At 35.1% G+C, this 15,390-nt stretch overlaps 1 protein-coding gene across 2 annotated transcripts; it reads right to left on the bottom strand.

Moving 5' to 3' along the window:
• Positions 1 to 536: 536 nt before the first annotated feature.
• LOC140508874 (actin, cytoplasmic 2-like) lies at positions 537 to 2,030 on the bottom strand. Of its 2 annotated transcripts, XM_072616790.1 has the most exons (2): positions 1,832 to 2,030; positions 537 to 1,705 (listed from the first exon to the last, which is right to left on the bottom strand). In XM_072616790.1, exons 1-2 carry the CDS (start codon positions 1,955 to 1,957, stop codon positions 830 to 832), a joined length of 1,002 nt encoding a protein of 333 aa, XP_072472891.1. In that variant the 5' UTR covers positions 1,958 to 2,030; the 3' UTR covers positions 537 to 829. The 2 variants fall into 2 exon arrangements, with proteins under 2 accessions (XP_072472891.1, XP_072472890.1); XM_072616789.1 differs by having other exon boundaries at positions 537 to 2,030.
• Between the last annotated feature and the right edge of the window lie 13,360 nt (positions 2,031 to 15,390).

Genomic DNA, 15,390 nt, shown 5'->3' with positions numbered 1-15,390 from the left:
TCTGTTTTTTAAGGTATTCTTCTCCTCATTGACTTTTTACCATTTGGGTTAGTCAATTTTTTTAAACTGTTATTTTCTTCAGAATTTTTATGGGTCTCTTTTAGGAAGATGTTGACTTATTTTTCATGATTTTCTTGCACCATTCTCATTTCTCTTCCCAATTTTTCCTTGACTTTTCTTTTTTCTTTAACGTGTGCACTTTTATTTGAACTGGTCTTAAGTCAGTGTACAGGTAAAGCTCCTCCCCTCCCCCAAGTACTGGCATCAATCTCATAAAACTCTCAGGGAGACTGTGAAGTCTTATCTTCATTCACATCTATGTTGGGGGCAGGGAGGGAATTTAGGGGGGCATTCAATATGGCTGACAATTTTAAAAAAAGGAGCAAGTATTAAGGCGGAAGATACAAAAAGTTTTTTTAAAGGATTACATTAATTTACATGTAAAACAATACTAGTACCTTCCCCCTCCCCCCCTCCCCATCTGGATTTGTTACTTAGCTCATTTGCAGAGCTAATTTCTCTGTAACAATGCATTATACAATATTTGGAATGACTATTAAAAAAAAACATAAATGTACAATCAAGAGTCCTGAATAGGCACTGTAGAACTTTGGGGATGTTTGCCTCCAACATACTTAGACTGCTCATCACCTTCACCGTTCCAGTTTTTAAATCCTGAGTAAAGGGCCAAACAAAACAAAACAAAAACAAACAAACAAACAAAAAAACCAAATAAAGCCATGCCAATCTCATCTCTTTTTTTGGGCAATTATCATGTCACACCCTTTTGACAAAAAAATAAAAAAAATAAAAAAACCACACAGTCCATTTAGAAGCATTTGCGGTGGACAATGGAGGGCCCAGATTCATCGTACTCCTGTTTGCTGATCCACATTGGCTGGAAGGTGGAAAGAGATGCCAGGATTGAGCCTCCAATCCAGATAGAGTATTTGAGCTCAGGTGGGGCAATGATCTTAATTTTCATTGTGCTGGGAGCTAGGGCTGTAATCTCCTTCTGCATCCTGTCAGCAATGCCTGGGTACATGGTGGTACCACCAGACAATATGGTATTGGCATACAAATCCTTACGGATGTCAACATCACACTTCATGATTGAGTTGAAGGTAGTTTCGTGGATTCCACAGGATTCCATACCTAAGAAAGATGGCTGGAAAAGAGCTTCTGGGCACTGGAACCTCTTGTTGCCAATGGTGATAATCTGACTATCAGGGAGCTCATAGCTCTTTTCCAGAGAGGAGCTAGATGCAGCAGTAGCCATCTCTTGCTCAAAGTCTAGGGCGACATAACACAGCTTCTCCTTGATGTCACACACGATTTCCCTCTCAGCTGTGGTAGTGAAACTGTACCCTCTCTCGGTCAGGATCTTCATGAGGTAGTCCGTCAGATCACGGCTAACCAGATCCAGATGGAGGATGGCATGGGGAAGGGCATAATCTTCATAGATGGGCACAGTGTGGGTCACACCATCACCAGAGTCCATCACAATACCAGTGGTACGACCAGAGGCATACAGGGACAGAACAGCCTGGATGGCAACATACATGAGTGGGGTATTGAAGGTCTCAAACATAATCTGAGTCATCTTCTCTCTGTTGGCTTTGGGGCTCAGGGGAGCTTCTGTGAGCAGCACAGGGTGCTCTTCAGGGGCCACACGGAGCTCATTGTAGAAAGTATGATGCCAGATCTTCTCCATGTCATCCCAGTTGGTGACAATACCATGTTTGATGGGGTACTTCAGGGTCAGAATACCTCTCTTGCTCTGAGCCTCATTCCCCACGTAGCTGTCTTTCTGGCCCATACCCACCATCACACCCTGATGTCTGGGGCGCCCAACAATGGAGGGGAAGACGGCCTGAGGGGCATCGTCTCTGGCAAAGCCAGCTTTGCACATGCCAGAGCCATTGTCAACAACGAGAGCAGCGATATCCTCATCCATGGCGAACTTTGAAGTGGCAAGTTTAAACCCTTAGGAGAGAGAGGAGGTGGTGCCGCACCTGGAGGCAGGGGAGGGCGAGTGCACGCAGGGTGGGAGAGCTCACAGCTCGACTTTTCTTACTTGGTTTTCAAAACCTTCTTTGAGCTCTTTCATGGTCTAAGATCAATTCATATTTTTCTTTGAGGTTTTTGATGTAGGAGCTTTGACTTTTATGTCCTTTTCTGGTTGTATATTTTGATTACACTTGTCATCAAAATAAGATTCTATAGTCTGATTTTTTCCCCACTGTTTGCTCATTTCCCCAGCCAAGTACATAACTTTTGATCTCTTTGTCAAGGTAGGTCTTTGCTTCCAGTGGGGGTGGTGATGTACTGTCCCAAACTTCAGGGGTTTTGTGCAGCTGTTTTCATAGATACTTCTAGAGATCTACAAATTTTCAGCTCATCCAAGATTGTGTGATCAAAGGAGACACGTTTCCTCCTCTTTTGGTATGTGCTCTGGTCTGTGAGTGAACACAAGCCCTCTTTTCTGTCTTGGAACTATGAGGAACATTCCTCTCCTCTACTGCTACAAACTCCACCATTACAACACTGCTCCTCATCACAGAACCACCACCCAGGACTCTGACCAAGATCCAAGCAGTGTGAAGCAAGGGAATCCCACATCAGCACCAGCAAAGAGATCCCTGAAACCCCTCTCTGATCAGTCACTCAATCCCCCCACAAGCAGTGGACCTAGAGCTCGAGAAACAGCCACTGCTGCTGCATTGTCTGACAGCCTTCTCTGCCTCTCCCTCCACCACTCCAGGCCTGGGACCAGACTGTTCTCCACTCTCACCTAGGTCTGACAGAGTTTTCACCCTGACTTTCTATACTGTCTAGTGTTTGTGAGCCAAAAAGTCTGAAGACTGCCATAGCTGCCAGTGATTTAGTCCCCTAAGGCCTGCTTCAGCTTGGTCTATGCTGGTGCAGTTTACTCTGGACTAGGCCAATGTGATAGATCCTTTCTATTGATCTTCTAGGCTGTCTTGGGCTGGAGATTTGTTTCCCTCTGTCATTTTGTGGGTTATGTAGCTCTAGAATTTGTTGAGTGTCATTTTTTACGGGTATTTGAAGTGATTTAGGGGAGAGCTCAGGCAAGTCCCTGCTTTTACTCCACCAACTTGGCCTTACATGTTACTTTTTATAGCAAAATAGTATTCTATCACAATCATGCCACAACTTTCAGCCTTTCTTCCATTGAGGAACAAACCTGCCATTCTATCTTTGCCACCACAAAAAGAGTTGTTATAAATATTTTTGTATAAATAGATCTTTTTTCCTTTATCTTTGATTTCTTTGAGATACAGACCTAGTAGTGGCATTGCTAGGTCAAAGGGGATGCACAATTTTATCAATCTTTGGGCATAGTTCCAAATTGATCTCTAGAATCTTTGGATCAGTTCACAATTCCACCAACCATGCATTAGTGTCCCAGCTTTTCCATATTCCCTCCAACATTTGTCATTTTCTTTTTCTGTCATATTAGCTAATCTTGTAAGTGTGAGGTAGTACCTCAGAGTTGTTTTGATTTGCATTCCTTTTGTCAATAGTGATTTAGAGCCTTTTTCATATGACTATAGTTAGCTTTGATTTTTCTTCTAAAACTTTCTTTTCATATATTTTTTATTTACCATTTATCAATCGTGAAGTAGCTCATAGTCTTATTATATATTTGAGAAATGAGGCCTTTATAAGAGAAACTTGCTGTTAAAGTTTTTTTTTCCCCTGCAGTTTCCTTCTTCCCTTTTATTCTTGGTTGCATTTTTTAATTTGATGTGATAACAATTATGTATTTCTTAATGCTCTTTATCTCTTGTTTGGTCATAAATTATTCCCTTCTCTCTATATCTGACAGGTAAAATAGTCTGTTCTCCCTTAATTTTCTTATGACATCACCATTTATGTCTAAATCATGTACCCATTTTGACCTTATTTCAATATACAGTGTGAGATGTTAGTCTATACCTAGTTTCTGACAAACTGCCTTCCAGTTTTCCCAGCAATTTTTGTCAAGTAGCAATTTTTTGTCCCCAAATCTTAGATCTTTGAATTTATCACACACTAGTTTATTATGGTCATTTACTATTTTTTAGTATGTATCAAAACTATTACACTGACCCACCACTCTATTTCTTAGCCAGTACGGATTGATTGTCTTTGATGGTTACTACTTTTGAGATCTGGTTCTGCTAAGCCTCCTTCCTTCACATTGTTTTCATTGCTTCCCTTTGATATTCTTGACCTTTTGTTCCTCAAGATAAGTTTTATTACTTTCCCAGTGCTATAAAATTTTTCTTTTAGTGATTTGATTGGCATGACACCGAATAAGTAAATTCATTGAGGTAGAATTGTCATTTTCATAACATTGGCTTAGCCTACCCATGAGGAATTAATATTTCTCCAATTCTATAGATCTGGTTGTATGTATGCATATATACAAGCGTATGCACACACCCACACATAAGTAATTTCAATTCTGTTTCTATATTTCCTGGGTTTGTCTTGAAAAGTAGACTTGCAAGTATTTTATATTATTTGCAGTTATTTCAAATAGAATTTCTCTTTCTGCTGGATTTTGTTGTGTATAAAGTGCTGATGTTTTATGTGGATTTATTTTATATCCTGCAACTTTGCTGAAGTTGTAGTTATTTCAATTAATTTTTTTTACTTGTTTCTCTAAAATTTTCTAAGTATACCATTGTATTGTTTGCAAAGTGTGATACTTTTGTTACCTCATTGCCTATTCTAAATCCTTCAATTTCTCCTTATTGTCTTATTGCTGTAGCTAGCACATATAAAACAATATTGAATAATAGTGGTGATAATGGGTATTCTTCCTTAATCTTTGATGTTATCGGGAAGGCTTCTGACTTTTCTCTTTTACATTCAGTGCTTGCTGCTGGTTTGTCATTGATCAGCTAGGTGGCATAGAGAATAGAGTGCCAGGTCGAGAATAAGAGAATTCATCTATCTGAGTTCAAATCTGGCCTCAGACACTTACTATCTTTATGACTCTGGGAAAGTCACTCCATTCTGCTTACCTCAGTTTCCTCATCTGCAAAATGAACTGGAGAAGGAAATGGTAAACTATTTCAGGATCTTTGCCAAGAAAACCCAAAATGTGGTCATGAAGAGTCTGACATGACTAAAGAACAATGACTTATGATTTTAAGGAAAGCTTAATTTATTCTTATGTTTTCCAATGTTTTTAAGAGGAATGAATATTAAAGTTTATCAAAAGCCTCTTTTTGTATATATTGATAAAACTATGATCTTTGTTGGTTTTTGTTATTGATATGAGCAATTATGTTGATAGTTTTTCTAACTTTGAACTATCCCTGCATTCCTGGTATAAATCCCACTTGGTCATTCTACATGATCTTTGTGATAAATTGCTGAATCTCCTTGCTAGTATTGTATTTAAAAATCTTGCATTATTATTCATTAGGAAAATTGGTCCATAGTTTTCATTCTTTCTTTTTTCTTTTCCTGGTTTAGATTTCAGCACCATATTTGTTTCACAGAAATAATTTCGTAGGACTCTTTTATTTTCCCAAATAGTTTGTGTAATATTGGAATTAATTCTTCTCTAAATATTTGGTAGAATTCACTTGTGAATCCATCTGTTCTGGGGATTTTTTATTAGGGAGATCATTAATGACTTGTTCAATTTCTTCTTTCTAAGATATTTCCTCATCTTTTAATCTGGGCAATTTTATAAATGTTTTTGTGAAATATTCAGGTCACGTAGATCGTCAGATTTATTGACATTTAATTGGGTAACATAGCTCACAGTATTTGTTTTAGTTTCTAATTCATTAGTGGTGAATTCACCCTTTTATTTTTTATACTGGCAATGTTGTTTTCTTCTTTTCCTAATGAAAAATTAACCAATCATTTTTCTATTTTTCATAAAAACAATTCCTGTTTTATTTGGTACTTCAATGACTTTCTTACTTTCAGTTTTATTAACCTCTCCTTTGAATTTCAGGATTTCCAATTTATTGCTTAATTGGAGATTTTAAACTTTTAATTTTCTACTTTTTTATTTGCTTAATTAATTAATTGATCTGCTCTTTCTGTCTTTTGTGATGCATGCATTTAGAGCTATAAATTTTCTTCTAAGTACTGCATAAGATAAATTTGGGCATGTTTTTTTCATTGTCATTCTCTTTAATGAAATTATTTATGACTTCTATGATTTGTTCTTTGACTCATTCATTCTTTATGATCAAATTACTTAGTTAGGGGTTAATTGATTTGCCCAGGGTCACACAGCTAGTAAGTGTATGATACAAGATTTGAACTCAGGTCCTCTTGATTCCAAGGCTGATGCTCTATCATTAAATCACCAGCTGCCCCACTTTCCAATTAATTTTTAATCTATGTTTCCATAGTCCTTTACTGAATAGAATTTTTTATTGAATTATGGTCTTAAAAGGATCCAGTTCACATTTCTGCTTTTCTGCATTTGGTTGTGAGGTTTTAATGCCCTAATACACAGTCAGTTTTTGTGAAGGTGCTATATACAGTTGAAAAAAGGTATACTTTTTTCTATTACCATTGAGTTTTTTTCAGAAGTCTATCATATCTAACTTTCCCCAAAACCTAGCCATGTCCTTAACTTCTTTCTTGTTTATTTTATGGTCAAATGTATCTAGTTCTGAGAGGGGAAAGTTAAGGTCCCCCAGTAGCATAATTTTACTATTTCCTAGTGTAACTCATTTAACTTTTCCTTTAAGTATTTAGATGCTATGTCATTTGGTGCATAAATGTTTATTATTGAAATTACTTCATTGTCTATGGTACCTGTAAAAAAATTCCTTGCTTATCTCTTTTAATTAGGTCTATTTTTGTTTTTGCTTTGTCTCAAATTCTAATGGTTATGTTTGCCTTTTTTTCACTTTAGATAAAATATAATAAATTCTGCTTTTTTAACTTTAAAATATTTTTATTTTTACTTTACATGTGTCCTTTTGTACCAAGTGTGTTTTGTAAACAATGTCTTGTTTGATTCTGGTTTTTGATCCATTTTGCTATCTACTGCTGTTGTTTGGGTGATTTCATCCTATTCATGTTCATAGGCATTACTATTAATGGTGCATTTCTCTCCATTCTATTTTTCCCTGTTTTTTCCTCCTCCTCCTCCTCTTCTCTCTCTCTCTCTCTGTCTCATTCCTCTGTGCCTCCTCAGAAGTCTGTTTTGCTTCTCACCAGTAGTTCTCTTGATTCACCTTCCCTTCTAGTTACCATCCCTTCCCCTTCCTACTTCCTTCTATGGAAGGATAGACATCCATACCCAATCCATTGTTTATATTATTCCCTCTGAGCCAATTCTGAGAGTAAAGTCAAAGCATTGTGTCACCCCTATCTTCCTATCCATTGCAAAATCTCTTCTTTTTTAGTCTCTTTTATGTGAGATAATTTTCCCCATTCTTTCTTTCCTTTCTCCTTTCTCCCAGTACGTCCTTCTTTTTCCTCCATTAATTTTAGTTTTTCCCCAAAACATCCCATTATAGGCATCTCATACCCATGTCATCTCTCTCTATATATACTCTTTTTAAGCTGCCCTAATAATTATAAAGTCCTTAGGAGCTACAATTATCTTCCCCTATAGGAATGTAAACATTTTAAACCTTATTCAATGCCTTATAATTTCTTTTCAATGTTTACTTTTTTTAACTTCTTCAGTCTTTTATTTGAAAGTCAGATTTCTATTTGTCTCTGATCTTTTCATCAGGAATTCTTGAAAATCACCTATTTCATTAAATAGCCACACCCCTTCCAAAAGATTATACTAAGTTTTACTGGATAGGTTATTCTTGGATGTAATCCAAGCTCCTTCGCCCTCTGAGAGATCAGATTCTAAGCCCTCTAATCCTTTAATGTAGAAACTACTAAATCTTGTGTTATCCTGACTGTAGTTCCACAATATTTGAATTGTTTCTTTCTGGTTGCTTGCAATAATTTCCCCTTGACCTGGGAGCTCTGAAATTTGACTAAAATATTTTTGGGACTTTTCATTTTGGGATTTCTTTCAGTAGGTGATGAGTGGTTTCTTTCAGTTTCTATTTTGCCTGCTGGTTCTAGAATATCAGGGCAGTTTTCTGTGATAGTTCTTTGAAATATAATGTTTAGGTTTTTAAAAATATGATCTTGGTTTTCAGGTAGCCCAATAATTTTTAATTATCACTCTTGAATTTGTTTTTATAGGTCAGTTGTTTTCTTAATGAGATATTTCAATTTTCTTCTTTTTTCATTCTTTTCATTTTTTTTATTGTTTCTTGGTGTCAAGTAAAGTCATTGATTTCCACTTGCCTGACCCCACTTTTTAAGTAATTATTTTCTTCAGCATTATTTTCTTTCATACCACTTTTTTCCATTTGGTCAATTCTATTTCTTAAGGAGTTCTTTTTTCAGTGAATTTTTGTATCTCTTTTTCCATTTGACCAATTCTTCACTTAAAGGCATTATTTTCTTCAGTTGACTTTTTGTGCCTCTTTTACCATTTGACCAATTCTGTATTTTAAGAAGTTATTTTCTTCAGTAATATTTTATGCCTCTTCTTAGCAAGCTGTTGAGTCTTCATAATTTCTTTACAATACTCTCATTTCTTTTCCAGTTTTCCTCTACCTCTCTTATTTGATTTTTAAAGTTCTTTTTGACCTTTTCCAGAAATTCTTGTTGAACTTCTGATCAATTCACAATTCTTCTTTGAAGGTTTGTTATTGTCTTTTGAGTTTATGTCTTGATCTTCCCTCTTTCCGTAGTAACTTTCTATTATCAGGTTCTTTTTTGTGGTTTGCTCATTTCTCCAGGTGGTTCTTTACTTTAAACTCACTTCTGCCTTCTCTTGCTGCTGTTTTCAGAGTTAGCTCTGGGAGTCTGTAGGTTTTTGGTGTTTCTAAGGTACTATGATGTAGGTAGTGGTGTGGTCTCTACTTTCCTGGCTTGCACTCTTTCTTCACCCAGGAAGGGACCTGTTGCCAGCAGTGCTAGCACTCCTCCTAGTACAGTGCTTCCCCCTGTCTTGGAATTGAGACCAGGATCCTTATATCCACATTAGTGACCACAAGCACTCCTCTCCACCCTGAATCTTTGACCTGGCTCCTTGCTTCCTTGTACTTGCAAGTTCTGTCATCACATTTGACCTTGGTAGGGGCAATGCAACAGTGTCCTGAACCCAGTACCAGCAATGGATTCTTCTTCTTGACCAGATGTCTGACCCCTTCCCCCAATTCAGTGGTCTAAGAACTCAGAAACTGTAACTGCTGCCAATGCAGCCACACCCATGGCTCCATCTTCACTGTGCTTCTGGGGTCCACTACCACCTTGGTGAGACAGATCTTTTCTGCTAAACTTCTTTGGGCTGGAAAATTGCTTATCCAAATCTTTTGTTGGTTTTATAACTCCAGAATTCAATCTGAGGCATTGTTTTAGAGTTTATTGGAGAGAAATTTAGGATAGCTTGTCTGAGTGCTTTGCTACTCTGACATCTTGGCTTCTCCTTAATCCTAAAAATGTTTTTTAAAAAAGATAAAACATTATTGCTTAGCATCATCTTACATCCATGATAGTTTACTTCCTTTTTCCTCTGAAGTAGAGCTCTTTGAGTTCTTTGCTTCTTCTCTATCTTTTTCATATCTGAGAACTCCAAATCTTTCAGCAGCTTTTTTTTCTAATACTGACTTCTTCTTTCTTAATTTCCTACATTTCAATTCCATGAGATGGGATTGGTACAGTCTCCTTCCCATTGTCATTTTCAAACTCTTACTGGGTCAAAACGATACAATAACTTTTTCTTCCCTGGGCTATCCGCTATCTGACAATAATATCCTTTCCTGATCCTTATCATTTCCACTTACTGATCTCCTAAATACTTTCCCAAATTTTTCCATCATTTGGGCACTTGACTAATAGTCTTTCCTCATCTCCCTTCTACCACCATACTCAGAGATGTATCCATATCTCTCTGTGTATGTGTATACACATATTATATATAATATATGTTATATATGTATGTATCATATCCATACATATGTGTGTATGTTTGTATATATTGTTGACTCTTCTAAAAATTTGTAAAGTTTGTAGGATTTTAATTTTTACATGTTATCACTTCCATCTCCATTCCACCCACCAGGAGGGTCAAACATTATCATTATCTCAAATTATTCCATCTCCATTTAAAACTCCCTCTCTGAGTACTATCTGTTTTTTACCCTCCTTATAATATTTTTCCTGATTTCTTTCCTATTTTCTCAGGATATTGATCCTATTCTTGAATCACTTTCTTCCCTACTTAATCTGAATTCTTTGGCTAACAATTTCAAGAATGGTATCTCCTTTCCACCTTGACTTTCTTACCCCTTTTATTTTGTCGACTTGCATACCTTTTACATAATATTGTCCACCATCTTTGTCCTCTCTGCCTTTGTTACTCCATAAAGGTTCAGTATCATTGGAGGAAATCCCAAAGCTACAAAATCTGTAGCATATTGTATTACATCAATATCCCCCTCATTGTTGTATTGAAATCCTTTTAATCATCTCTAATGGATTCTATCCTACACTGCAATAAGAATGTTTTGTTCTCCACTCTCCTTGAGTTCTTCAATCCACACCATCACTCCTTATAAATACCATCCCTTTATATGTTGCAGATTAGATTTATTCTATCCAATGTCATCTCCTTCAACATTTTTCCTCTAACTTCTTGACATCCTATCCATCCTTTTATTTATCTCTAAGTCTAAAAGAAAGAAGTAGCTCTTTTGTCTGTTGGAGCTAACCCATTCATCTATATTTTCTAGTCTAGTGATTCAAATGTGTTGTTCTTCAAAATCCTTTTTCATAAAAAAGTGTTTTGAGTCCCTAGAATGATTTAATATACAATCATGATATTCTTTTAGATTTATTCATTGAGTATTTGTATTCTTAAAGTGGAGAAGAAAATCTATAATGCTTCAAACATGAATATGCTTGTTGTCATAGAGGAAAACATATTTGTAACACAGCTGGGCAATTATTTACTTTTTAGTTCAGTTCTGTTCAGTGATTTTCAAGTTGTATCCAACTCTTCATGACCCCATTCAAGGTTTTCTTGGCAAAGATAATGATGGAGTGGTTTACTATTTCCTTAGGTGAATTAAGGGAAACAGAGGTTAAGTGATTTACCCAGGGTTGCACAGGTGCTAAGTGTGTGAGACTGGATTTAAACTCAGGTTTTCTTGATTTCAGGCCCAGCACTCTATACACTGAGTCACCTAGTTGCCTCCTAGGCAAACAGAGGTTAAGTGACTTGCCCAATTTTACACATCTAGTAGTAAGTGTATGAGGCCATATTTGAGCTCAGATCTTTCTGACTCCATGCCCAGTGCTCTACCCACTGAGCCCATGTAGCTGTCCTTAAAATTGGATTACAGAGAAAACATCAGATAATAGAAAGGAAAACCTTTTCTTCATATATATATATATGTATATATATATATGAATTTGTGGCATGATAAATGAATTAGAGATTCCAAATTACGGTAATGGATAAAATCATCTTAGTAGATTTTAGAGCTTTGAAAATAAGGAGATTGGAGGTTAATCATTAAGAAATGTGCAGATTAATCATTCTAGTATTGCAGGGGAGAACTCCTGGGACTTGGATAAATTTAGGAACTCATCATTTTCTCTTTGTCTTATCTGATAAAGTGTAGAAGCTTAACATATGTTGAAATATTTTAGTGAGTTTTGGGGTACCATTCTGTAGAATTTATTTTAAAGAAAATAAGAATTAAACTCTGTAAAACTTCAACAGCAAATAACATTTAGATTTTTTTCTCCGAAGTGTAATGAAGGAAGGCAGCTAGTTTCCCTCCCACTCCCACACTTAATAGTATTTTGTTTTTTTCCAATTACATGTAAAGATAGTTTTCAACATTCACTTTTATAAGATTTTGAATTCCAGAGTTTTTTTCTCCCTCCCTCCTTTCCCTCCCCTTCTTGAAAGATGACAAGCAACCTGATATAGGCTACACATGTACAATCTTATTAAACATTATAGCTCTTTGGGCATGGTTCCAAATTGCTCTCCAGAATGATTGAGTCAGTTCACAACTCAACCAACAATGCACAGTGTTCCAAATTTCCCACATCTCCTACATTTATCATTTTCCTTTTTTGTCATATTAGTCAATCTGATAGTTGTAAGGTGATACCTCAGAGTTGTTGTAATTTACATTAATCAGTAATGATTTAGTATATTTTTCACATGACTATAGATGTCTTTAACTTCATCCTCTGAAAACTGCCTATTCATATCCTTTGACCATATTTCAGTTAGAGGATGACTTGAATTCTTTTAAATTTGACTCAGTTTTCTCTATATTTTAGAAATGAGGCCTTTATCAGAGATACTGGCTGTAAAAATTGTTTCTCAGCTTTCTGTTTTCCTTCTAATCCTGGTTTTATTGGTTTTGCTTGTGCAAAGCTGTCTTTTATTCTTATTTTTTCAATTAATTTTTGATTGTCAACATTCACTTCCGTAAGTCTTAAATTTTCTCTCCCTCCCTCCCCCTCTTCTCCAAGATGGCAACCAATCTGATTTCGGCTCTGCACATACATTTATATTAAACACATTTTCACATTAGTCATGTTTGTGCAAAACCTTTTAAATTTAAAGTAATCAAAATTATCTATTTTGTATTTCATAATGTTCTGTCTCTTGTTTGGTAAAAAATTCTTCCTTTCCCCATAGATCTGACAGGCAAACTATTTTTTGCTCTCCTAATTTGCTTATGGTTTTATGCTTTATGTCTAAATCATGTATCTATTTCAATTTATCTTGGTATTTGGTGTAAGATGTTGGTCTATGACTAGTTTCTGCCATACTATTTTCCAGTTTTCTCAACAGTTTTTGTCAAATAGTGAGTTCTTGTCTCAGAAGCTGAGGTCTTTGGGTTTATCAAAGAGTAGATTACTATAGTCATTGGCTACTGGTTCTTGCGTACCTAACATATTCCATTGATCTACCACTCTATTTCTTAGCCAGTACCAAATAGTTTTGATGATTGCTGCTCTATAATACAGTTTTAGGGCTGGTACTACTAGGCTACTTTCCCTTGTATTTTTAATTCCCTTGATATTCTGGGAGCTTTTTTTCTTTCAGATGAATTTTATTATTTTTTTCTAGCTCTAGAAAAATAGTTTTTTATTTGTTTGATTATTATGGCACTGAATGAGTAAACAAATTTAGATGCAATTGCCAGTTTTATTTTATTAGCTTGGCCTAGCCATGAGCAACTGATAATTTTCCAATTATTTATCTCACTTGATTTGTGTGAAAAGTGTTTTGTAACTGTGTTCATATACTTTCTGGGTTTGTTTTGGCAGAAAGACTCCCAAATATTTTATATTGTCTACAGTTATTTTAAATGAAATTTCTCTTTATATCTCTTGGTGCTGGGCTTTGTTAGGAATACCTAGAAATGGTGGTTTATTTTATGTCGTGCAACTTTGCTAAAGTTATTAACTATTTCATGCAGTTTTTAGGTTAATTCTCTAGGATTTTCTAAGTTTTTCTAATCTCTAGAATTCTCTAATACTATCATATTATCTGGAAAGAGTGATAGCTTTGTTTCTTCTTTGCCTATTCTAATTCCTTCTACTTATTTTTCTTCCCTTATTGTTAAAGTTAACATTTATAATGCAATACTGAATAATAATGGTGACAATGAACATCTTTATTTCACCCCCCCCACCCCGATCTTATTGAGAATGCTTCTACCTTACCCCAATTGCATATAATGCTTGCTGATGATTTGAGATAGATTCTACTTATTGTTTTAAGGAAACTTCATTGATTCCTATGCTCTCTAATGGTTTTAAAAGGATCATATGCTATATTTTGTCAAATGCTTTTTCTGTATCTATGGAGATAATCATATGATTTCCTGTTAATTTTGCTATTCATATGATGTAAGTGCCACCTGGCTATAGTATATTATTCTCGTGATGAATTGTTGCAGTCTCCTTGTTAGTCTTTTGTTTAATAATTTTGCATCAATATTCATTTGGGAAATTGGTCTACATTTTTTCTTTCTCTATTTTGTCTCTTCCTGGTTTAGGTATCAGCATGTTATATGTGTCATAAAAATAATTTGGTGGAACTCCTTCTTCACCTATTTTCCCATATACTTTATATAGTATTGGAATTAATTGTTCTTTAAATGTTTGGTAGAATGAACTTATAATTCCATCTGCCCCTGATGATTTTTTCTTAAGGAGTTCATTGATGACTTGTACAATTTCTTTTTCTGAAATTGGCTTATTTAAATATTTTATTTCCTCTTCTGTTAATCTGGGCAATTTAAACTTTTGTAAATGTTCATCTATTCCACTTAGGTTATCAGATTTATTGGGATACACTTGGACAAAATTGCTCCTAATTATTGTTTTAATTTCCTCTGCATTACTGGTGAATTCACTGTTTCCATTTTTTATATTGGTAATTTGATTTTCTTCTTTTAATTTAATTTTAAAAAGTACATGGAAAAGTGAAAGTGCTACTATGAATCTTTGGAAATGAGCCAATTGTTAAATCCAGGTCCTAGATTTTAAAGCACAAGTGCCTATTAGCTCTAAAAAATTGAGATGTTGATTTTGTGGTTGTAAATCCATATTTGATTTGATTGAGATATATCCTATAACTAAATTATGATGTGATGAAGTATGTTCTATTAACAATGCATGAAATACATAAAATTACTGGAAAACTTCAGGGAAATCTGAGTTATGTTCCAGGCACAAAATTTATTAGCTAAATGATCTTAAATAAGTTATCTTACTTTTGTTTACCTGAGTTTTCTGATTTGTAAGGAGGAAAATAATAATGGTGCCTACCTTCCAGGATTGTTGTAAGGTTCAACTGATTTAATGATTGTGAAAATGCTTAACTTAATAACTGGCATATGGTAACTGCTATATAAATATTGGCTATTATTGTTTCTTTATTTGGATGAAATTATTCCGTACTGGATAACTCTATGCTGTGTTTTAGATGTGGTTAGTCTAAAGTGCTAAATGTGCTAAGATTGATAATTTTCTATTTATGATAATTTGAAGATGCATTCAACAAAATTGATGCCATCGGTCTCATATCGTGATATATAGAAAACAAAACATATCAGAGATCCTGTAAGAAAAAACTTTAAAAAATCTGGATGCTGTTAGATTATGAATTGAGCTGTTAAAATGTGATAAAAATAGACATTTAAAATGCTCAGTATTTAATAGGGTACATTTTGTTTTAAAGCGAATAATAACAATTTACTGTTTAGAGAAAAAAGTGTAGACAATTTAAGATAGCCTTATCCATGAGGTCCCTTAAGACTTTGTATTTCA

The sequence above is a fragment of the Notamacropus eugenii genome, chromosome 5 (genome assembly GCF_028372415.1).
Source record: "Notamacropus eugenii isolate mMacEug1 chromosome 5, mMacEug1.pri_v2, whole genome shotgun sequence".
Taxonomy (NCBI): Eukaryota; Metazoa; Chordata; class Mammalia; order Diprotodontia; family Macropodidae; genus Notamacropus; species Notamacropus eugenii.
This window is presented reverse-complemented; position numbering and strand designations above follow the sequence as displayed.